Source organism: Labrus bergylta, chromosome 6 (genome assembly GCF_963930695.1).
Source record: "Labrus bergylta chromosome 6, fLabBer1.1, whole genome shotgun sequence".
Lineage (NCBI taxonomy): Eukaryota > Metazoa > Chordata > Actinopteri > Labriformes > Labridae > Labrus > Labrus bergylta.
Window position 1 is genome coordinate 11,364,835 of NC_089200.1, and position 26,022 is coordinate 11,390,856.

General features: G+C 38.4%; 1 protein-coding gene across 2 annotated transcripts; it reads left to right on the forward strand.

Annotated features, from left to right (window-relative positions):
- The first annotated feature begins 10,167 nt into the window (after positions 1 to 10,167).
- LOC110000006 (receptor-type tyrosine-protein phosphatase C) lies at positions 10,168 to 25,836 on the forward strand. 2 transcript variants are annotated; one of them, XM_065955735.1, is made up of 14 exons: positions 10,168 to 10,267; positions 15,869 to 15,883; positions 17,476 to 17,499; positions 18,925 to 19,200; positions 19,296 to 19,535; positions 19,631 to 19,747; positions 19,999 to 20,136; positions 20,224 to 20,379; positions 22,759 to 22,890; positions 23,618 to 23,826; positions 23,944 to 24,004; positions 24,145 to 24,247; positions 24,536 to 24,573; positions 24,727 to 25,836. In XM_065955735.1, exons 1-14 carry the CDS (start codon positions 10,225 to 10,227, stop codon positions 24,750 to 24,752), a joined length of 1,578 nt encoding a protein of 525 aa, XP_065811807.1. In that variant the 5' UTR covers positions 10,168 to 10,224; the 3' UTR covers positions 24,753 to 25,836. The 2 variants fall into 2 exon arrangements, with proteins under 2 accessions (XP_065811807.1, XP_029137342.2); XM_029281509.2 differs by lacking the exon at positions 10,168 to 10,267 and adding an exon at positions 13,036 to 13,215.
- The last annotated feature ends 186 nt before the right edge of the window (positions 25,837 to 26,022 follow it).

Here is a 26,022-nt window from a genome sequence, read left to right on the forward strand (position 1 = left end):
GGCTTGTGTTTGTTTCTATGTGTGTGTGTGTGTGTGTGTGTGTGTGTGTGTGTGTGTGTGTGTGTGTGTGTGTGTATGGAGTAAATGCACCCCAGGACTAGCCTAAAGGGGATGTGGATTCCCGGCCTCCGCTGAGATCTGCAGCACAACTAGGATTTCTACCAGTGGGGGGGTACGTGTGGGTGTTTGTGTGTGCGTGTGCCTGCTAATGTTTGTTCGACGATAGATGCACGAAGCATCAAGTGACTCTGTGCCTCGGGGTCAGACACACACACACACACACACACACACACAGAAGGAGCTGGTGCGGTGGCGGGGTAAACAAGAGCAGACTGTTAGATCTCATCAGCCTCATCACACGCTTTATTATGCTGATTTGGGATTATAGTGTAAACTAATCAGGAAACCAGGAGTCACATGGGGGCGCTCGGCTTAAAGGTTAGAGGAAAACTTGCTCAACTTTTTTTTATATCTTACCTTCTCTTCCATTTTTAGTTTTACTCACCAAGACCCGTCTTCTAACACAATCCAGGAAGAGCTAGTGGCTGTAAGGTTTTAACCTTTGACCCAGCTCTGAAGGCTTCCCTTCATGTCAGCATTATTTCAATTCAGAGGTGTGGGCTGATTGACTGGCACAGGAAAACCCACCTTGGACCCAGGATTTTGAATGGGAGAGAGGACTCAGTCTGCCTGTCGCTATATGCTAATATTGGCCTTTGGACAAATTCTCAAAATACACTTCCAGCCTCGTGTTTGTTCACTTGCATAAATGCATATGATTCCTATCCTGTGCCGAACATCCACTGACTTACACAGCAACACCACACAGAACCGTTATAAAGTTCAAGACGTCTATTAATTTTGAGGGATCTGAATAATATCACAGTGTTTATTAGACCTGACAGCAGACTTCAGTAATAATGAATAAAACAGTTCCTTTACTTTTCATGGTTGGACTTTTTAAACCTTTCCGTTGAACTTTCTTTGATAAAACGTGTCTTGATCACACCTTTTTTTAAACCTGGTTTTGAAAGGACATTTTAATTTGTCGTTCTGTCCGTTTGTGAGCCGGACTCCTCAGTGACAGATCATTTAACAAGCAAGCAACACAACAAGAACGAGCACATTGCATAGTGCGGTTCTTACAAACACACACAGGAATGTGTCAGGTTGGAGAACAAGAAGCAAACGAGCAGGCAGAGCAGCGAGAAAAGGCTGCTGAGAGGTGGGAGAGTTACCTTTCCGGGGCCTGCTGATGGAGCACAGACAAGGGTGTTAATTAGGAGTTTTGGGTAAATGGATGTCATGTGGCTTGGAGAAAAAAAGTACCCAAGCTTATGAACACACAAACAGATACACAAAGGGAATGAAAAAAAAAGAGTTTACCAAAGTTCTGCACTAGTTTTCAGCTCTGCTGCATTTTAATTTCATGCTACTTTTTTACCAACACTGCAGCACATTTAAGAGGAAGATGTCATTATTTCCCTTCACACATAAGCTGACAGCTACAGTATCAATTACATTTCATAATTATATTTTACGAATCGCCCTATAATAATGTGCAAAAGAAAAAACATTAGGCTATGTAAGATCTACCCAGTTGTTTCTGATGTTTGCTATCCCTTACAATCCCTTACAAACAAACAGCAGTGTCTGGTTGTTGCCCCTGAAGATGTCTTTGAAAATCTCAAAGGCATTGTAATCTTCCAATATTTTCTAAAGGCACATAAGTCCCAGAAACTTAATATACATATAATATAAAGCAGAAATAACTTCTTCCTCAAACAAGATTGATTTTGCTGACCTTTGCAAAGTGCTACAGGACTAAACTGTACTTAATATCAGCTCTACTGTCCATTATCTAACTACACCACTCAAATGCAGCTTGTGAAATGTTGCATAAGTGGTAGTAATCTGATTATTATATATAAAATGATATTAGTTATAGGGTTATAATCCTGCCAAATTGGGGGCACTGGTAGTTCGTTCGTGTGCCCAATGTATAGAGGATCTAGTCCTTCAAGCAGACGGCCCAGGTTCGAATCCAACCTGTTGCTCATTTCCTCGCATTTAATTTCCCACTCTCTCTCTCTCTCCACGATTTATGACTCTATCTACTGACCTGACTCGAAAATAAAGGCACATAAAGCACAAAGAGAAACCTTAAAAAAATTCTGCCCAATTAGTACTTTTAGTTGAATAATTTCAGGTACATTTAGCTGATGACACTTTACATGTTTTTTTATTTGGATACAGTCTTTCTTCAAATTAAGCATTTTACACTTGAACTTTTTTCCCTTTTCTATCTCGATTAAAAAACAAGTAAAAATGGACTTTGTTGCCCCTCACACACACTGAAGTCAGAGTATATTTTTGCGATGAGCACAGAAATGCCTCTAAAGCTGATGCACTCATTAAGTCAGATAAAGAGAATCAGCACCTGCAAACACCTTAAATAATCAACTCATTGTGATTGTACTCATGTTGGTCATCATCATAAGATCCTGTCAGTTCCTCAACTCTCCTCCCCTAACACAAGGTGTTAGGTTCAATAGAGCTGCCTGTCCATCATGACACATAAAAAGGAGCATGCTGGAGGTTGAAGTGTTCTGCTGCTTTGTCGACTCCTCTGAGCCAACAGAGACAACATGCAACAGAATAAAGCAGTGGAGTAGAGATAAGGACAAGACAGAAAAAAATTTCAATTACGCAAAAAAAGCAGATTTAAAAAAAAGGAAGGGAGGACAAAAGAGAGCTTAAAAAAAAGGGGTGATGACAGGAACAAGAAGACAAGAAACAGCAAAAACAAAGGATGTGAAAGAAGAGGAGAACAGGCCAAAACATTCTAAATGCTTAAACGTAAATGTGAGAGACATAATCACGAGTAAACACTAACATTGGGAAAACATCCTTCACCTTTTGTGCTGCACACACCTAGAACAAATTACAAAACACATTAAAACTCAATACAATGGTTACTATGGGTCAATTTAAACACCGATCACTGTGCTCATGAGTGTAAATGTTGTTAACTCTAGTTGCCTGCTTTGCCACTTACTCTTTCGGTCTTATAATCTATGTATTTGTCTTTTACTCGTTTTAATTGTACTCTCGTCGACATCATTGTAAATGAGGGCTTGCCTTCAATGATTTCTCAAGAATAAATAAAGGTAAAATGAAAATGAAATGAAGAAGACGTCCGAGGATGTGACAGGATGAACATGCTTGGTTGTCTTTTCAAAGGAGGACACACTATTAAGATCTATATTGGAAAATCAAAATGGACAGTTACAGTAGAAGAAGACAGAAAGAGATGGCAGACAAGACCATAAAAGGACAAACCGAAGAGGACATGAGAAGAACACCCAACACCCCCACCACCACCACCACACACAAAAAAGGATGCATGACAAGATCTTTTATCTTTTTAATAGGGAACTATATACTTACAAACGTACAGGACAAGATCAGCAAAGAGAGAAGATGTACTGTGCTTTGTCCACAGAGGCCGCTTAGATGAACTCAAATTGAAAGTCACCCACAGTAGCTAAAACACAGTGAATGTCAGAAGAGCAGACTCTTGAACCACACACAGTTTAGCACAGAGCAGCAGAGCACAGTAAAACACAATATAGTGTAGCTCAGTGACCAGAAACCTGTGTGATGACCTGCCAGCTGACAACACAACCTCACAGCTTCCCTCTGTGTGATTCCTATAAAAAGTTCTTTTGGTTTTTTTTTTGTGTATGAGCTTTTGTACATGTGCGAAAAATATTCCATTTAGCCTGCACACAATCACACACACACACTCACACACATAGACACATACACACACACACACACACACACACACACACACACACACACAGGCACACTGTGCTCACCTGGAGGTGGTGGGTGGGAGTGGGAGGATGGGGTCTGTGTTTAGCTGTGGGCCCTGCAGACAGGGCGATCAAAGGCTCCTCAGTCTTTGTCTGCTAACGTTGAATAGACAATAGTAAAGAGGGCTCGCTTTGATTTCAGCTCACTTTTATTGATCACAGAAGAGCAGGGATTGAAATGTGAGAGACAACCGTGAACTGGATTCTTCTTTAGCTATTGATTATATCCAGAACAGACAGCATTTCACCATGATCCAAGTTTTTATTTTATCCCCCCTTTTTTCTTTTTTTTGAACTATGAAAAAGTGTGTCTGGCTCCTCGCCTGCCTTTCAGCTGCAGCTCGTAACACTACAGTTATTTTAACAGACAATGCCTCGCCTGGAGCCTCATCTTTAAGCTTTTTCTTAAAGTTGCAACAAAAACTTATCCAGGATATGCTGACAGTAACTCTATCTCCCCGTGTGCCCTTTTATCCACCTTCTGCTCCCTCTTTATCAACCTTTAAACCTCAGTTTCAGGAGGACATTTTGTTTCAGTAAGTTCAGAGGAGGTACAGCCAGCGTGCTCAGGAGCAGGCAGGGGGATCGGGCACAGCTCAGAGAGGACCGTGGGAACAAGGAAATGCAACGCGGCCAGGTACAGCAAGCCCCCTTAACCCCTCCTCTTCCTCTTCCCCCTGCACGCACACACACACGCACACACACATACGCAGGGTCTCAGCTCATCTCACGGCAGCTGTGTTTAAATCACCCCTGAGACGCACACTGCACAGCCTGCATTTGAGAGCAGCAATGAGTTTATAGTCCCGGGCTTTGCTGTTATGAGGTGAGTTGCAGGACTGCCTGAGCTCAAGTCGTGTGCAAGTGTGTGATGGTTTAAATTTAACTTAGCCAGTAATAAAAAAAAAGAGTAGTAACACGGTAATTAAGGAGAAACTGCAGTATTGCATAATGACAGAACCATGAAAAAAGTAGATTTGATTGATATGATTTTAAGATAAATCAAACTAAGCTACGATGTGTTATTTTGAGAGGATGTTATTTTGTTCAACACTATGGCAGTGATAAGAATCTTCTCCAGAGTCTCTGTGCAGCCGGCGATCCCTTCATCTTTAACAGTGACTCTTTAGGGCCTGTTTAAGTTGAGCTGACAGATGTGGTTATTTGGGGACAGCTCATTGGCAACTTTATAGCCAGAGTGCTTATTTTACTAGAGCCCAGCACACATGTGCCTGTGACAGTGAGGGAAATCCTTTCGGAAGTCTGGCATACGGGTGAAATATAGGAGACTTAAGAGGACATAAAACCTGAAATCTTTATCACCAGCAAAAAAAATAAAAAAATCTCAAGGAGTTCAAATGAAACAGCGTTCAACTAAAAGCTAGCTTTTTATTCTGCAGGTTGTCAGCAGGATCTTTTTGATGTTCACTTAAATGTTCATAAATGTTTAGATCAGATTATAATCACGCAAAGCATCTTCTTGAGACTAAAATTAAACCATTAATTTAAAATAGTGGAGGGCATTTACCAATGCAGCTGTATTTATTGTTGTTTCATCCTCTTATTGTTATTCTTTACAAGCTTATTTGTTTAAATGATATCATACTGACAGGCGTCATATTGGGGAAAAGTGGGATTGAGTACCCATGGCCCTTTTGGAGGAAGGGGCCCTTTTGGTTCCTAAATAGTTTTTGGATGAATTTGTTCCTCTCAAAGTAATAACTGTCATGGTAAATTGAAAACTGGAAGACTAAATGAACATGATATAATGTTTTCTTAACTCTTAAAATGAAGATGAAGAAAATTGTAAAAACCTTTTAAAAACCTCTTCAAATGCCAAATATGTGCGTAAAGTGTGTATCCTGGTTTCATCCAGAGGTGTTGTTTGGTTTAAACTGCAATAGACTTTTAATGGTTGTAACACAAAGTTATTTAAAGTTGTCACAATACTAGAATTGTAATCTTTGGTACGACATTAGTAAAAGTCTTACGATATTGTTCCCTGTTTTAACACAACAGCAACAACAACAAAAAAGTCCGATGATGCAATATTCAGCAAAGTCTTGCTTTTAATGACAGTATATTGCAACCACTTCCTTTCGATGTAACTTTGCCAATGTGTTTGTGCAATTTAGTCAGTGTGTAGGTGTCTGACATTTTGGACTAATTCCTTTCTCACACGTCTTCCAATGAAGTAGACAAGTTGTTTTTTTAAGCTTCAGCACGTCGTAAGAATATATCATTAAAATAATGTTGATTGTTTTTCTTTTAAATGAATCTATTAACCTCTTAATGGGTCATTTGTGTAATGGAGGTGTTACAGCAATATCGCAGGGCGTGCTATATGGAGGAAGGGCCCAATGTGATATCTTTTCATGGGGCCCAGAAATCCGTCATACGTACTAAACTCATTAAGACATACAAAAGCTGTGTGTGGTGTTTTTCACAAAACGTCTGGGACTTTTTTCACAATTTAAAAAAAAATGCACTCAAAAAGATGTGACTGAAGTTCCACATATGGAGTAAGAAAAAAGCAGCAGTTGTGTATGTGTGCTGGCGAGGGTTGCCTACGTGTGACACAACCCCGGCCACCTGTAAAGTGTCTCTGAGGATCAGGTTTCTTTTGAACACTTTTAAGACGACATTTGTTTCCAATAGTTTACAGTTTGTGAAAACGCCCGTTCCGGAAGGCTGGAGTGATGCTTCCCAGTTTAGTTTTTGCGGGCCGGCGTTTTATAAACCTCCTGAAGGGCTGCCGGACAGACGAGGGAGAAGCAGTGCGTGCCTTTTTAAGAGCCTCTGACGGCTTTAGTGAGCCACTTGGCTTTTTATTTTGGCTCAGCTCGCTGCAGGCTGCTTGTACTTTACTGTGCCCCCTCTGTGCTGGCCTGGTGGTTTGCAGATTAAGGACATGCAGAGCCAGAGTCACTCATTACACCAGTGTACACATGCTTATTATGTGTGGTGTTTACTGTGTGTGTGTGTGTGTGTGTGTGTGTGTGTGCGTGTGCCTTCACATATATTAGTGTGTCAGGAGCAGTGCTGATGAGTGACGCCAGTTGCGGCCTGCTGTGTGTAGCTTCCAGCTGATAAATGACTGCAGGGACCGTCTTTCTTTACCTGAACCTCACAACAGTCTCCCCGGAGAGCAGCAGCTGACAAATATGCTAACCCGAAAAAGCAGGCCTTCAAGACACCCGTTTCATTCTGAATATGAGTTTAACCTGTTTAAAGTTACTCAAGTTCAAACAATAGCAGCTTTCAAATGATGAACAGGACTGTGCTGCTGTTCCCGCTTGTGTTTGGAGACCGTCCCTAGTGATCCTTTTCTCCCAGCAAACTAATATGTTTGAAGCTCAGGCTGCGGTTGCCAAGCATGCGCCAAAAGCTATTTCAAACGTGCAAAAAAATATTGATATTCTCAGCTTCTAAAAACAAAACAAAAACAAACTGAGAAGAAAAAAAAATCCAAGTCAATGTCCTCTGGAACGGCCCCATTTTTCTGCCTCAGAACACTCTGATATCACCTGGGACAGATGATGAGCTGAGAGATTATTCTGCTATTCCTTCATCCACTGCCTTTAATCTGCACACGCAACACATTCCCACAAACATGCGCTATGCTTATATGGTACCTTAGAGTCATGAAGTCTTTCAACTCAAACTTTATTTAAAGAATGAGAGCAGGACTTCCTCCATCTCAAGAAGTGAGCGCGGTGCTAATTCACAGAAAGTGCAGAGACTTTCTGCAGTAGAATTTAATTTTAAAATCACTTACAATGATATGAGAGTTGATTTATCATCTGTACAACGCCCTCCATGTCCTCGTCTGATTGTCAAATTTGTTTTTGAAATATTTAATACATTTAAACTCTTAGTGTACTCAAATATGTATTCATGACTGTGTGTATGATCAGAAGTGGCTTAATCCTTTGACCTACACATTTAAAAAGCTCATGTCTCATGTGAAATTTTAAAGGACTCATCAGTACAAGCAAGCTGTAGTGAAGACTTTTCACCACAAGATGGACTTAGGGATGCATGGATTTGGGATGTAAAGCAAACAAAAAGGGAAAAGCTGCTTGCTTTCAAACTTTGCCCAAATATATATCTTATATCATAAAGCCCAACGTGCAGAGAGCATGTACATAAATCTCTACACTCTGTAGCAGCGGAGTCAATGAGAAGGGGGCAAATCTAGCCAAACAACTTGTATATTAATTCCAGATATTTACTTTTGTTTGTTTTCACTATGTTCAGGGCTCCATGGGAGCAATTTTAGCTGTGATGAAACTGAAAAGCAGTCCCTGTGGAGTTCATTACAGGGAGAGAGCCAATGCCCACCCCCACTGCTCCCCGGCCAACAGGGATTTGGAGGACCCAAAGGGATGGCTTAGTTTGGAGGGTGGAGAGGAGAGAACCTACAGTATGAAGGGAGGATGTAGCAGGAGGAAGGGAAGCGGGGCCCTCAAGGGAAGGAGACCATAAACACTCAGCTAATGACCTCAAACAGACGAACAACACAGCAGAAATTAATGGAACTGCACAAATGGAGGTATTCCCTCCGTGAGCATAGGGCAGAATGTTTTCTTTCTTTAAACTGGGAGACAAAAATGTGAGAGAGAGAGAGAGAGAGAGAGAGAGAGAAGTTTTGTAGAAAAGAGAACACCTTTCTTATGTCGTCATTAAACATAGCTCCTTTCGGGTACAAGGCCAGGCTATGATTCTTTTTGTTGGCCTGTAAGTTTTAAAGGAGGAGAGAGTTGGCAAGAGACAGAGAGAGTTATGTTCTCTTTGCTTTCTGTTTGCTTTTCATGTTTCAAATCTTAAGTCATTGTACTGTAAATCTGTTCAGTCCCAGAAAGATTACATCAGATATACTTAATGTCCAAAAAACCCACACTAGCCTGAGAGGAGCCTCGAAATCAACAGAACCTGTAGATCTTCTCTTTACTGTCACAAAGCTTTAAACCAGAAATGCACAGAGCATTTAAAAGCCTGATCTGTCACAGTAGAGCTAGTCCTAAAATAACAGGCACAATTGCTCTGAAATGCAATGTTCCTCCTTCTTTTGAGGGTTTCATCAACGATGCCAGAAGTAGGGGCTGCCTGCGTTGTTGATACATAGACACTGGTAAGGCTGCACAGCTAATCACAGACAAAAAGGGGCAGCTGGATTGTTCTGGAGCCAAAGTGAACAATACTTGGATGCAAAGTGGTTCCAAAAAAACACTGTGACTGTGGGAGGCTGTGTCTCAGTGGTTGAGTTGGTTGTCTCTCAATCAGAAGGTCTAGGGGTTCGATCCCCCGATCCTGCAGCCACAAGTGTCCCCTGCCAAGACACTGAACCCAAGTGGCCGGTGTTGTGCAAATGCGTATGAATCCGTTTACTTAATACTGATAGGTACTTTACAGAGCAGCCTCTGCCATTATAGTGTGAATGCAGTGTGAATTGGTTGCAACGTTGGAATGCAACGATTCACTGAACTCACGATACGATGCACGATACGATGCACGATACGATGCACGATACGATTCTCTCACGATTTATTTTACAAAATGAGACTGAAGACAAATTATGAAAAAATATTATAAAATGATTAAAACTCCAAAATACTGTATTATTTTCTCTCATCTTTCATTGCCAACTTAAAGAATCCCCTTATAAACTATGCAAAACCATGCAATTGAATTCTAAAACAAATCCAAAAATAAATAAATAAAGGAATAATACAAATAAAGAACAAACCATTAAAACACTGGCTCTAAAGTAAATTTATCTTCTTTTCAAAAGTGCAACTGAAAATATATGTTTTTTATTGAACAAATCCCAAATCAAAAGAATAATACAAATAAACAAACTATGGCTTTCTTTCTCTCTCTCTATTTTCTCCCTCTCCTTTCTTTTCCCCTCCTAGCTAGGATTTTACAGAAATATCAGCATATCTAAAATCTTAGGGATAAGCTGAGATTTCTGGATATTCACAATGTCCCCTGCTATTGAAAACCTCTCACTAGGGACAGAGCTGGATGGTGTGGAGTGTTGAAAGATCAGAAAGAGTTGTGCAATTGTTGAATTTGTTTTTATTATATCTGTGTTCGTTTCTTTTATTATAATTTAATCCATTTATAGTCATAACTACTTTCTTTGTTTTTACATATCCTGTCAATCATAATGCAGTGTATCTGCATGCATCCATGGCGCCTATGCACCTGTGAGGTCAGGATAAATTTGCTATATAGCAAAACCACACACACCTCGTGGGTGTATAACGCTTCTGCGTATCTGCATGGTTCACAGTCTTCAAGCTAAAACCACATATGAACTTGTTATCTACTGTGGATGTATCACGCTTCTACGAATCCTCAGATGTCTACACGATCAGGTTTACACTTTTGAACTTGTATTTTACTTTTATTTTTTACATTTTTATATTTTTACTTTTACTGATTTGTATTTGAGATTTTTACCTTTTGAAGTTTTTACAATAAATGTTCTGAAACTTTTTTAAAACCATTTTCTGACTGAAATCACTCACACCACAAAGACCTGAGCCTCTCTTAAAGACGCAGCGTGAACCTTGGGAGGTAAGCACGAGCAGACACACCACAGCACACTTCTACTGACTTTACACCAGACATGTAACAGGAGAGACATGCATTAGCGAGAAGGGAAAACAGTGGGTACGGCAGAGCTTTTTCTTTCCACGACTTGTGCGGGCAGCTTGTGAGGGGAATGGATGTTTCATTTTTTTTACATATTCAATTCTGCATCAATGCCTCGGCTAGAATGTGCTGCGTCGGTGAAAGTCACTCCAAGGAGGTCTTCCAAGGCCGTCCTCTTGGGAGAAGGTTGTGGCAGCTCATCTCCAGCTGTGTCTGTCAGGTCAACAGGCTGTACTGCTGCAGGTGTACGGCCATCCTCATCTGTTTCCTCCACAGTAAAATGGGACTGTAAATAGCAGAGACAGAAAAGAAGCAACAGTTACATAGCATAACATAGGCAATAACAATTAACCACGTCATTAAAAATCAAAGTACACATTCAGAGAAAGAGAGTAAAATAAATACCTGGTGGTGCAACTGCAAAGCTTTGTCCTTCAGCCTGTGGAAAACAATCAGCCGCTAGTCTTCCTCTAGGTGAGGCAGACTTGGAATCTGGGGTCCAATGCAGTGCACTCCAAGTTACATTCCCCCAGTGTATCTGTCTGAAAGGTTGTTGAGTATAGCTCTCTTCATGTTGCCCACAGTGAGGGAGTCTGATCATAAGCTTTAAGGGCTCAATGAGACAGAGTTTGGATTTTTTTGTCGCACAGCACAGTCATGGCTTTTTTCAGAGGTTTCAGAAGCCTCACAATGTCCTTAGCATCACTGATGTCAGAGTGTGATGGGATGCGTGTGTTGTCAAAAGCCTAAATCCATCATTTTTAACTACGAAAAACGGCCTCATATCTTTTGCCATGAAAACACCAATGCACTTAGTAATCTCTTTGGCTTTTGCACTCAGGCGAGCGAGTTTGCAAACCCGCTTCTCAGTGTGGTTTGGCCTTTTAATGTTTTTGTTTTTTTCTCACAACAAGGGAAGATGACTTGAGCTTCTCATGATGTCGTGTTAAATGCAGCATCATGTTGGTTGTGCTATTTGTGTAGTTCCCCGTTTTTTGTCTACTCACGTCTTTTGTCTTGGGGAAGCCAAAATGCTTCCACACTTACGATTTAAAAGACGTTGGTGCGTCTTCAATTTCAAAATCTTGAAATCTTGCTCCACTGTTTAAGGTGTAGACTAATGCAATTTTTAGATAACTGTGTGAGACAGGTGGCTATAGCTAGCTGCTTCATGTCACACCCAAACAGCAACCTAAGAAAAATTAAGCCGATGCAGAAGAGCAAAATCCTGCAGTTCATCCAGTGAGTGAGTGTCCACTTGAGGCTGGCTGCAGGAGCACTGGAAATCACATACACACCCATTCAAAAAAGCCTGTTTTTACAGCAGAAATTAACATGTTGACAGCATGGTTCAAAAACAAAGTTGCTCTCATTAGCTCATGTCTCGATCAGCACACACTGTATGTGGGGGTGAATTTTGTGTTAACTTTTATGAATAATAAGTGTTTTTCACAATAAGGCGTGTATAGCTGACCTGATTGACAGGTGGGCTCGATATGATGTTTTGTCAAGAGGCTTAAAACCTGCCTCAGCTCCAGCTCTCAGCCTGGTGTTGGGTTGACTGAAAGTTAGACTGGGACAGCATTTTTATGGCTTCCAAAGCCCTCTGCAGTAACAAATGGGTGACATCACTCAGGCCTCATCCATTCATATTTTCAGTCTATGGTTACCCGAGCTAACTTGAGTCAGTAAATTACCTCTTGGTCCTGATTGTGTTGTTTGTATATATTCATGCACATATTGAGCAAAAACTATGAAATAATACCATCATTTTTATTTTTTACAGTTTATTATCCCTAATAAAAAATGGCAAAAATCCAAACAGTCCGCTGACCTCAATGACTACAAGCAAAGACATATCTCATTCTCCTCCAGCCTGAAAACGGCCAAGACAACATAATATCAGAACAAGATATGCAAAGCCACAGATACAAGAAAAATGTTTACTGCTTTTAACTCACTGCTTCAAGCAGCTCCTCCTCCACCCTCCCATCTGTTCACACCAGACATGTTTGCCTCGTATTGCCTGCAGAGTCATTTTGTACCTTTAAGAAAAAACTAAAGACCCAGCTCTTTCATGAATACCTACAACCTTAATGGTGATGATGATGTTGGTCTCAATATTATTGATGATGATGATGATGATGGTAATGATGATGGTTTTGTTTGATAACTACAACTTTGAAGATGGTTTCTATACTGATTAGAGCTCTGAAGAACTGCAGTCAATGTTGTGTTTTGCCTGTCAGCACCTGTGTGTCCAATCGAACTCAAAGCAGATCGTTTGCACTTACTGACATGGTCTCCTTTTTTCTAGATACTTGTACTTACTCTGATGTACGTCGCTTTGGATAAAAGCATTTGTAGAATTGTAATTAAAAAAAAGTGAATATAAAAGAAGAAGTGAGACTGAGATAATTGATTTCCTGTTCACATTAGCATGGTGCCAATTAAACTTCCTGTCACCAAAGTGCAGCTCAAGATATATTTGGGGTTGTACTGTATAACACTTGAGCACATCTCTTGAACCAGTGGGGAGGTTTGCTGTGTTGCACACGCAGAGAGCTGCCACTTGGTTCATGACATTCTGCCTCAGTCCTAGAAATGGCAGGTGTGATTACTTACTTCATCCTGCTGCTCTGCACTGGAATCATGGGTTCAGGCTACTGTAAGTAATTACCTTTAAAATCAGAGTGATGGTCTCTCTTTTAGTAATGTGACTGTAAAGATAAAAAGGTGGGTTTTTGTTATCCAAGAACGGCCCATTCTTTATGAAACGATCATTTGTGGCTGTATTGCTAATGTGAAAAGAGTGCAAAAAGTACTGCACTGTACTGATCAGTTGGTGGCCTGCCCTCCATCATGCAGCAAAAAGAATACAGAAATAAAAAGGATTCAAAAGACTTAGCTTCAAAAGAATTAGCTTCAATGTCAGGACTAGGATTTATTCTCTTAAAGCTTCATTCGTAAAGTAAAGTAAAGTCAAATTAATATTATTTTTAATTATTATTATTTTTCTGGGTTTTTATGCCTTGATTGTGGAGGAGTACTGTGGACAGGGTTGGAAACCCAGATGAGAGAATGAGGATTGACACATAGCAAAGTGCTGAGGGTCGAACTTGAACCCGGGACACTTCGGGGGGTTAAGCCTCTGTCCATGGGGCTCCGTTTTCTCCGAGGCTATCTGACGCTCCTCTAAATTCAACATTAAACGCCTCCTATCCTATAGACCTTTTGTCAGCTACATTACCAAAAACAAACAGTAACTTCTTACTTGTTTTATTCTATTGATGCAACCAAAACATATATGATTGTAGTAAAGAATTAAAACATTGAATGAAGTGGAATGGAGATTAAAAAAAAAAACACATGCCATGATACTGATCTTAGTAAATTCTTATCTTAACTATTATTAAAACTGAAATACAAACTTATATGTTTTGGTAATTAAACAAACATAATTGATCGTTAATTGATAGAAGAATAAGTGAATAACTGTTTTGTAAAATAAGCCCATCTATAAGAAGTTTGTAATTAAGTTTGAAGAACGCCACAAAAATGTGTGCGACTCACGCCCTTAAAAGTACATTCAGTACTTTTGAGAGATGCTGCAGATATATATATAATTTTAATCTTTGTTTACTTCTAATTGTTGTCTTATCGCTTACTATTCTCTTAAAGCTTTAGCCATTTTCCTCCAGTTCCTTTTATACAGCTCTTATTCCCTCTTGATATTTCTACTTTTCTTATCTATTCTTTTATCTCATATTACTGTTTCATTTACCTGAACTGCTCTTATGGCTATTATATTCTAATTATTACTATTATTATTATTATTTTCTTTTTTAAAGATTTATGTTTGGGCTTTTTGTGCCTTTAGTTGAGAGATAGGACAGTGGATAGAGTTGGAAATCAGAGAGAAAGAGAGTAGGGAATGACACATCTAGTAATGCGAGATGTAACGCAGCTAGTGAATCATTGTTTGATGAAATCAATCAATCTTCATTTGTATAGCGCCAATTTATAACAAAAGTTATCTCAAGACACTTAACAAAAGAGCAGGTAAAAGACCTCACTCTTTGTTCTATTATCTATAAAGACGCAACATGAATCCATCAAGAGCAACTTTTAGCAAAATTACAGCGGCAAGGAGAAACTTCCTTTTAGAGGCAGCAGACTCATGATGAACAGCCATCTGCAGAAACTGTGTTGGTCTTGGAGAGTGGGTTAGAGTGAGATGCAGAAAGAAATAGAAGGACAGATACAAACAGCTACAATAATGGTAAAAGTAGCCGATGTGCAGTATTATCAGGAGCAACAAAGTATGATAATAGACTGATCAGTGTAATATGAACAACAGCAATTGTAATGATGATGAAAGGGGGAGGACTGATTATGGTCATTCTAGAGGTTGAAGTCGAGCAGCTCTAAGATTCCCTTTATTATTTATGTTAATGATAAAAGATGTAGGCCAAGGTTGATATTCATCTTTTATGCCACCTATCGCTCTCTTGATGATGCTTCATTTCTCCTTTGCCATCAGTTCCAAAAACCAGCAGCACTTTATGTTGTGCTCTGCCTCTGTGCAATGCCCGTCAGCACCTGTGTGTCTGATCGGACTCAAAGCTGATCATTTGCTCTTACTGACATTGTTTCTTCTTTTCTAGATCATTGCTTGTGTTTTACTTACTCTCTCTGATGTACGTCACTTTGGATAAAAGCGTCTGCAAATTGAATTGTAGAACTGTAGAATGTAAGTGTAACAGTGTAACTTGGGGTGTACGTTTATTGAGGTTTAACCCTTGGTTCTCTTGCTGTTAACTATACACTTCATCTACTTATCTCAAGATATCTTTAGGTTGTGGATAAGCATGAGCATGAGGCAGAAGTACGGAAAGTACAAATTAAATTAATCAATAAATTAAATCAAATTATTTTAATTAACCCGAGAAACAAAAAGATCTACACCAACAATAAATGTTATCTCCGTCTTACATCTCAAATGAAAATGTGGTATTCTGTGCACAGTGAGACCATAAACTTTATTTCCTCAATCTTTTAAAGGGGTTTGGTTGAAGGTTGGTTTCATTGCAAAGCAGGAAATAGTGGTCTGCAATCTAAAATAACAAGGCCACATTGTCATGGCAACGTTGCACATTGTTGCTTCTCACAGAAGTTCAAAATGGCCACATTTTCCTCTATGTGACCTGATAATGCCTCAGGCCTGCAGGAACAGTTTCATTAGTCTGATCATCAGCAGTTAACCATCAAGAACACACGCTGAAATGGTTCTAATGTTTTTTTTTCTTTTGTAATTCCAGGTCAAAATGGCCCTGGTAAGTAGAAATGAACACAATAACACTTCAACATTCAAATACATCAAAACTGTTTGATGAAAGAAATGTTTTATTCCACTTCACTCTGTCTTTATGCTGCTTCATTTCTCTGCTGTCATCGGTTTCAAAAAGCAGAAACACCTCATGATATAAGCATGCTCACCAAGTGAAAATATGGTATTCTGTGCACAGTGAGAGATTTCATCAATCTTTTAAAGAAGTTAGGTTGACATTAGATTCCATTTTGGTTTCCTCCCCTTCCATGTTTTAATATCAGAAACAGAAGGAAACAACACATGATAAGCAGACAAGACTAATGTGAACCTGTTACAACTTTCAACATGTTTAGGTTTGCCTTTAATCTTTTGAAATGGATGCTGGGACTGCATTTATTCTTACCTACACAGAGTCCTTGGCTTTTTAGCCCAGCTTAAGCAAACTTGCCTTCACTACAGGCTTTATATCTAAATTCTGTTCTCTGATATGAGGGTACATAGTGTTCAGACATATTCATTTGTGTTAATATGTGTTAAACGTCAATTTAGTTTTTATTCCAATGTGACCTCGGCCCTTTGCTGCATGCCATCCTCCACTCACTCCTCCCAATATTTCCTGTTTCAATTTAGTTGTCCTATCCGATAAAGCCAAAAAGGCCCAAAAAAATGCACAAATGGTTGATGATTTATATTACTATTGTATTGAAGTAACTGACATTGGTTATAAATGGACTTCAGTTCATCGACAGGAGCTGAGAGAGTTTTTTAAATGACACTTCCTAGTTAGGCTAGATTTAATTATATTTTTATGTCAAGTCAGTTAAAGGTTTTAATAAAACAGGATATAATTTATTTTTTGAGAAGATAAGCTAGGTAGCTATTGGTACAACATTATGCTAACAACTGATACAATCTTTAGCTTCGTAATGTTCAAGCTGAATCAGGTTTCACAACCAGGAACTATTTGAACTCAGTTACATGTAATGCTCAATTCATCTTATTGTATTTTAGCCCCGTGCTGCTAAAGCCAACACTGTGAGTGGGACATTGGCCAAGAACCTATTAGTGTTGTAGGAGCTGTGATAGTGATTGTATGTGTGGCTTGACTAATGTTTTCTTGTAATGCAGATATTTCACCCCTCTTACTTCCAAACACCACAAACACTGATACCCCTTTGGTCACCAGCTTGTCAGGCAACTCCTCATCTCCACGCACCGTGACAGTAGCTCCTGTCACGTCTTCAGACACCTCGATCACTGCCACCCAAACCTCCACTCACTCTTCACTTATTACAGTTACCATGTCTGGTTATGTATTAAGACCCTGCTCTGTGTACAGCTTCATAAAAAATATAAGCATGGAAATCAGCCGAATATTCCGCAGGTTGGAATTTTCTCACTAAAAAGCTCCATGTTTGTTTTTGTACAGGACTGTGGTAAGATTGTTATATCCTTTGATACCATAACTAACTCTGAAAAGATTAATCCAAACACAAGCTCCCTTCCAAGCTGCTTTGGAAAAGTACTTTAATTTTCCATAATCATGCATTAATATTTTGATGTTGTATTTTCTTTTCTCGGGTGAATCTTCTCCAGCCACCACAAAAACACCTCCATCATGTAAGTAGCTTAGTTCTTTTTTCTAAATCGAATAAAATACCTATTTAGTGGTAATAATGATGACTATATTATAATTATAATAATAGCTTGAATTAATATAGCACCTTTCAATGGACCCAAGGATACTTTATGTCAGAACACACAAAAAAAGGCAACACAATTACTGTAGCCCATAGCTGAGTTGAACAGGATGGTTACAAGAGTTTTTTTAAAGCCTCAACTCAGAGCCACGGACCACCAAATGTGTCCGTGCCTGAAGTGACTTTTTTTAAATGAAAGATGGTGCTGGAGTGGAGCAAGAGGTCGGCAAATGTTAAGTTATCAAAGCTAAATGGTCGATGTGGTTGATTTATTAGCTGGTGAATTGGCTTGCTTATCCTGCAGAGAGTGAGACTCTGCGTTGTTGGTGGCTGAGCACAGCTGTTAAGACTAAAGAAGCAAAGAATGGACTCATGTATCTCTGGTGATAGAGGCTTGTGACCAACACATATCATGGGCCTTCAAATATCTGTCTTCTCGTCACTACTGAACGCCAAAATCTCTCCAGAGAAAGCCCACAACAATCCTGACTCCTATCCACTTGCTGATTAATGAATAAATGTACCATGTATGCAAAGTGCATACCTGGTCAAAGCATTAAAATATCAATATAATAAAACAATAACTCATTAGAAAAGCTTGAGTCCAAACTGATGGCCAGTAGTCATAAACCACACAGATAGCCATATTGTTTGTGGATGAAAGATCCGACCAATGACATCAACGCAGCTAGGAGGTAAAGGTTAGTGACTGAATGAAAGCCAGCATGCCCCAACTCTCACAGATCCATGCCCCATTTAAAACTTACCATCAAATTGGAGAGTCATATAATAATGAATCCCCTGCAAGTTGTTATAAATACAAAAATGAGCTACGAAGACCAGAACATGTTTTCACCCAGCCAGGAAGTAAACATTTATTTCTGCTGTAAAAAGGGTATTTTAAACGGGATCCTATCATGGTTTTTCTGGGTTTTTTTTTAGTCAGTCTCAAGTTAACACTTGAGGAACTGCACTTCTGCATTGGCTTAAGGAAGTAGATTGTTATTCGTTGTAATGTAATCCTGGATCCTCCTATCAGATATTATCTGACAAACTTTTAACTTAAATCTCTTTAGACAGACATCTGTAGCAGTGCAGCTAACAATCTGGTTTTAGACTCTCTCAACCCAAATTGAATCCTCCCCTCTCAAGTTACCAATTGCATTGTAAAAATTCTCACATAGAAAATAGTCTTGGCTGGATTTCCTTTATGGCTACCAATAAGTTTGCTTTTGCTCCCAGAGGTTTTACGACTGTATGACGATGGGTTTAAAAACTACTGTAGATTACAACTCCAGTAGATTTATACAGTGAGTACAATCGACTCTGTTGATATCATGTGCAGGTTCTTACGCTGTCTCAACCATCAAGTTTGGCTTCAAGATAGACATAACAAGCGCTACCACTGGAAACTACGACATAAACATCAACGAAGAGGCCCATCCTGAGACCAAAGTGATACACTCTGTGGTCCACTCCAACCAAACCTCATCACATAAGATCAAACACCTGAAGCCCTGTACTGAATACAAACATGCTGTGGCATTTAATGACGGTGCTGGCAACAGAACGTTCTGTAGCTACACTGGAAATAAAACTTCTGAACTCACAACTCAAATGGGTGAGTGTAAATAACTACTATCAAAACGCATCTTTTTTCTTTGTAGTTAAGCACTGAGTTTGGAGAGACATTTGTGCATCACTTTTTTGTTTCAGAAATGAAAGACATTGAAGACGGTAGCTGCATCCCAGGATATGTTTGTTACAGGAGTGATTGGAACATTGGCTCTTCAATGTCAGCATCCAATAATGTTGCAGCAGAGCCATGCCGCACTAACTCTACAGAGTTTTGTATCAAACCTGGTATCAATGACATTTGCACAAACTTGATCACAACCTTCACCTTCACAAAGTGTATGGACTCTTCCTTCATAAAGATCAAAAGCATCCCTGTTGGTATGTATAGTAGCGTCCTACCATATTTATTGAATAACATCAATCCGTCGATCGTGTTGCATCATGTATAATATTTTGATTATTTGACTTTACAGATTATTTGAATGTAAGTGAATTAAAACAGGACATACCAACTGAACTTCCTGTAGATAAAATACGAACAACATTCCCTCAAAACTGCAGAAATCTCACCATTGTATACACGTGTCTGGGTAAGTGAGATGAAACTTTGTCTGCCATCATTATGAATTGATTTACATTGAAACAGACAATTTTCTATTGAATACTTACACTGTGGTAAGAAAGCGATGAAAAGGAATTACACTTTCAAGTAAAACTAAAGCAATCTGAAATGTTGGAGCAGGTGGAGATATTGTTGTTCTAAATCCTAAAGAGAAATGCTTACAGGCACTAAGGCACAAACAGCAGTGGTTGAAGAAATGTCATTCTTTTGTTTCCTCAGATATTGATGAATTCAGTAAGCCCATTAAGCCATTGACTGAGCTGGAGCCCTTCACAAACTACAGCTGTATGGGTCAGATCAAGGAAAACGATGTTACCATAAAGAACACAACTGCTATCAAGTTCAACATTGACTGTGGTATGTTTACTCTACTTCAGTTTAATCAGAGCAACAATCAGCTTGATGATGATTTCATTCTTACAGATGTCTAACGTTTTCTTACAGATCTTACAACTACAATCACAACGCCGTCTGTGACCAACACTTCTGTTAAGTTGAGTTGGACTACAACCAGTCAGAAATGTAAAGATGTCTTAACCAAGTCTACAAAGTTGTCTTTTCTCTGCAGTTGTGTCCCTCATCATTCCAAACATAAACACAGTAAGTAAAGCTACTCTCCCCAATTTTCTTATTAAGTCAACATGAATGTAGTTTTTTTTTTTCTTTTAATGGCCAGTTCACCTGAATAGTTAGATATGATTTGGAAATGTAAATGATGCTACATGCTAACACTTTAGCATCCTGAGTGATAAAAGTTTGGATAGTAATCTTGAAAAAGAATTTCCGTTGAAGAAATGTCTCTTCATTTTTCACGTATCGTCAGATGACTGACACAATGGTAAATAAGCCAATGGATGCTCAGATAGAAGCTCTTGTATTTGCTGAAGGAACTAACTGGGTGTTAAGTCAAAATCTCAAGCTATGCACATTTTGTGACATGTTCTTGATCCGCCAGCAGTAGTTGGTCCCCAAAGAGGGTAAATAGAGCTAACACTAGTGTTTTAAGATCCTTATAAATCCTCACAGTGAACAGGATGACTTTGAACATCAAACAAAGAGTGAGGATGTGACCGACAAATCAGTGACCTCACAGAGGCGCCACTGTTTGGACTTTGGCGTTTTACCGTCGAACACATAATAACTTTATACAATATATAGTCAAATGTAAAAAATATTGATATTTGCAGCTTAAAACTGAGTCAGTAAATGACTGGTTGTTCACTTAACAAGCCAAAAAATTCATGAACTTTGATGAGTTAACTATAAGTTTGTCATGTGGTGTAAAAATATGAACTGGACCCAAAGTGCAGAAACCAAAAAACTATTTATTTTAACAAAAAGGCAAACTCAAAAACTTACTTAAATTCAAATCCAAAACGGTGAAAAACTGTTAAGCACAGGTAATGAGACACTGGCAAACAACTGACATCCAACAATGATCTGACACAGAAGGGAAGGAACAATGGGTGAATCCGAATTGCAAAGTGCCTACACAACCTTTCAGTAGTCAGTAGACAGTAGGCGCGCACAGTTGGCAGATATTTGTTCCTACTTGGGTCTGGTTCATTCAGTACGGAAGTGGGGTCATTTGAGTTACCCGAACCGGCCGCATCCGTCCTCTTTTTTTATTTTTATTTTTTTAGCTTTATTCAAGAAGAGTAATGCACATATAGACTACAGTCAGTTAAACAAAAAACAGTATTGCAATGCAAATCAAGTAAAAGACAGATTAAATAATAAAATCACAAAAGGGAGAAATGAAAGAGAGTAATAGGCATTAGGCTATATAAAGTACAATAAACCAATAAAGATGCATACAGAAATTTGGAAATCATTATTTAAATAGAGGGGAAAAGGTTGCAAACATTTGTTACATTTTTTGTTAATTAAAGTAGCGATTTCAGACCGGACTTTAACTCTAGATTAGAAATGTATTCAATTAATCCATGCTCTTCTTTTTTTTATTTGGAGGCGCACGTGAAGTGACGATTTACGTTTAATTTCGCACAGCATTGCGGGTGATATAATACAATTCATTTCCTGAAAGGATGCATCCAGTCCATACTGCATAAAAACCAGAAGTTAGTTTCCATGCTGAAATGTTCAGTCTACTGAGGTGGACACAAAAAATGTCTACTGAATGACCACAAGGGTTCAGTCTACTGAAACAAGGGAAACAAGCAACACTAGGATAGACAGGATAAATCACAACAAGGAAACCTGAACTTTGAAATAGACAAAAATACCAAACTAACTAAGACCAGTACCATAACTAGTGAATATTAAGGGGCTTTGGTTTGCAGTGCTAGATCTGATGAACTTCCACTGACAAATAATGATTGATTTTTTGATTGACAGACTGATTGGTCTTAGATGCCTTATTGTTCAGTCAGATGTTAATGATGAATCAATAATCGATTAATAACCGTTTAGAATTTCTGAAAAGAAGAAAATCTTTTTTCTTTACAAATTTACCAGCGTTAACATGTAATAGGCTTCCATTTAATAAACATATATGGTGATTAATGTATTTTATGTGCTCACAACTCCTGAACGGTTAGATATATTAATTTTCTCCAATAGTCAAACCAGGAGGATTATGTGTATTGTGAAGAGGGTCGATGGTTTTATAACACTTTATGTTGATTTTAAAAAGGTGTTTCATTTGGTCGGCCTTATTAGTCTAGAAACGGCGGTAGGGCCACATTTGGCTTTGTGCTGTTACGCAGTGACGTTGAATAAGGACAGTTAAACTCTAAAAATAGTGCTGTTTTCAAGAGAGAGCCTTGTTTTTTATTCATTTAAATAGTTTGTATTTAATGAATTCATGTTTCATGTAACTGTTGTGATAGTATAATGGTGTCAATTAAACAAACTGAGGAAAAGATGTGTGTTTTGTAACTCAATTATTGATTGTTAACATGTTCAACTATTGGTTAAGAAAAATGACGAAGATGAAATTTGAAACCCTTGTTACAGGTAAAAGTTCACGTGGAGGATGTTTAATTGATGAACTGGAACCGTATACCAACTATGAATGTGGTGTTGAACCCCGCTACAAGAAAAAAGTTTTTGTCAAAATAACGTCACCTGTTGAGACTCTCGTTGGCAGTAAGTTTAAAAAAGTTTCTTTTTGAGATGATTAGAGTCAACATGTGTAAAATAATAACAGACTATCCGGGTTATGTATAAAGGTCATGTATTGCACGTGTTGTTGAATATTAAGTTAAGACAAATGTTCATCAGTCAAAGTGAATGTCTTTCTGAAAGTCATAATTCTTTAAAGAGAAGACTCAAACTGTGACAAACTATACTTCATTTACTCAGTCTGGTTATAAAACAGACTTATATTTATACTGAAGCCTCTTTATGAGCTACAAAGCAAAAGAGTCCACCTGCAAGAAGAAGATTTCAATGAAGTAATTTTTTATTCCTGTAAACACTGCTGTTGTGAAGGTGTCAGATGATTAGACCATTAACTACATCCAGCCGTCAAAACAGCCTTTTTTTTTTCTTCTTCTCATTCTTAAGAGAAAAGGTTTCACAGTGAGTGATACGTTTGACTGTTAAAAGACAGCAGGATGAGATTAAATGTAGAGTTACATCCAAAAAGGTCGCAAAAGTTGACACAAACAGAAAATTCCTCACAGGAGCTATAAGCTGTAATGGAAATTACAATGAAGCTCCAATGATCAGTGAAGAATGAATAGTAAACATATTAATAATAGACTTCTGATTCAAATAAAAGTGGTCATTCTCCATGTTTTTCTCTGAGACTTTGTGACAGTTAGATTTGTAAAGTTGTTTGTAAAGTAAAACGTGTTGTTTTTTCCAACAGAACCAGCTGATATCTCTAAACCGTCGGTGACTTTACTAGGGAATAATGAGATAAAAGTAACCTGCACTCTTCTAGGAAGATTTTATGGACCTGGAGGGTATTACATTGCACGTCTTCGTTACGGTGACATTGTGATGACCCAAAAAAACACAAAAGAATGTCTTTTTACATTCAAAGATCTGAGCTACTCTACAACATACATCCTGGAGGTTTGTATGATCCCAATATTTATGTTGTCAAGATTTTTTATATATAATATAAATGTTTTCTCTTTTTCTTCAAAAACTACAATTCCTGATTAAGGTTATTTTTCTGTTTAATTCCAGGTGGCTGCTGGCAATAAAAAATTTGAGGGAAATCTGAAGCACGAAGTTGTTACCACTCGATGTAAGAGCTGTCTTATCTTTATACTACATATTGTTTAACCATGTAATTTAGACAGACAATCCATAAATCTATTCATTTCCTTTTATCTAAAATATAAATGCAATCACTTTGACATTCTTTCTATGACCATCATTCTACAGACAACGACATTGCTGTCATTGTTGTGATCATCTGTTTGATTGTTCTGGTCGTCGTCGCCGTCGTCAGCATGGCCTATGTCCTTCGTAGGAGAAGATCCCAAAAGTAATGATCATTTCACATCTAATCTTCTGCCAGAGTTGGACTCTATCATTATCCTTGTTTTTTTTTAACAGCTGACGAAAGGGTTTTAGTAACTGTGCAGTGACCTCTGTTGCAGCCTAACTAAATGATGTAAATCAGATTAATTAGGACATGCCAATAAGTGAAATATGTTCCTAGTTTACCTGTTAGGTTCAGCTCCCATACTTGAAATGTCTAGATCAAAGTACATTATATATATCTTATACACATTATATTCTATAAAAACAATCTTCACTATTTCTTCCACAGTGATGTGAACAAAGATGTGATGCTTGAATTAAATCCAAGTGAGTAAAGTTACTTTTCTTGTTGTTTCTGAATAAGTGCTGAAAATATCTCATCTGAAGGCAACTTTGAAAATGTCTTAATTTAGTATTTCAAAGAAAGTATCGGTTTAATGAGTTCCCAACAATTTAATGCTTTTGTTTTCACCTCTGTAGTTTATGAAAATGTTCCTAGATCTTAATGCCATCATCAAGACGCACTGATGAATAAAGGCCGGATGGAAGGGATCACCAACCGAATCACCAAATTCACATTTCTGCACGTTTCTGTTTACACTGACTCGTAAACTGCTTGAATAGGATTTGCATTTTTCATGATAGCTCTCTCGTATCCTGCCACTCTGTTTTCCTTACTTTGATTATACTGTATGTACTTATATCTGAAGTTTAAATGAGTCCTTTGTGACAGTTGAAACATGCTATAGATGACACGAGATGAGACACACCTTTGTCAAAGGTGTCTGAATATTTTACAGTCCTCTCCTCATCTGTGATAACCAAAGCAAGCTTTTAAACTGTTGCTATTTAGAATGGATTGCACATTATTATACCCTTTTTTTCTTTTCTTGTAATCATTTTAGATTGTCCAAACTATATTTCTGGACCTGTTGTTCATGTATTCAAAGATGTAGTAACTGTAGAAAGAAACAAGTGAAAACTGCAGCTTTTACGTCCTGTTGAGACAAAGATGTGATGAAGAGGCAACTTCTGCAACCTGCAGGCGATGAATAGGACGGGTTGAGTTTTCATCTCTTTAATTGTATTCATTCTTTTTTGATACATCTTTTCTTCATGGATTGTTTGAGATGAGATTTAAAGGAAGAATATGCAATTTTTCACACGTAAATGTAGCAGAAATCAAATATATGCCCTGAAAATTTTTCTGTGAGTCATGACTGTCTGCAATGAGTGTGACACCCGAGTCCTGCTGTGATGTTGTCCTAGCCGTATCTACAGCGTGTTTACATGGACGGGACGGCCGGTTGGTTCATCCCCTTATGTATAAAAGTTGTTTAATTGAGGGACTAGAGAAAAAGAAGAATAACATACTGAACTCACTGCTTATTTGAATGCCATGTCAGCGTTTTTAGATCACGTTCATTTTGTGTAAATTTACAGTGAAGCTACGAGCTAACTAAAGAGCGCTAGCATTAGCACGCTAACACAATAATGCAGCTGGAGTTGTTTTAGGTTCATACTGGTGCTAGTTATAAAGTATATAACTTTACGGCTACAATAGTTCCAATAAAAACGAGTTTAATGCAAGCATGCTCCTGGTCTCAGTTAATGTCTTCATGCAGATGGACGTTGTAGCGTTCTTTTTGCCTTCAATCGGAGGATGCTTAGTTTACTAAACGTACCTTTTTATATCCCATGCTTTCTTCTATTCAGGGTAAAATGGTAACTATCCACATCCTCTTTTTAAGTCTGGACATTTACATCATATTTTCA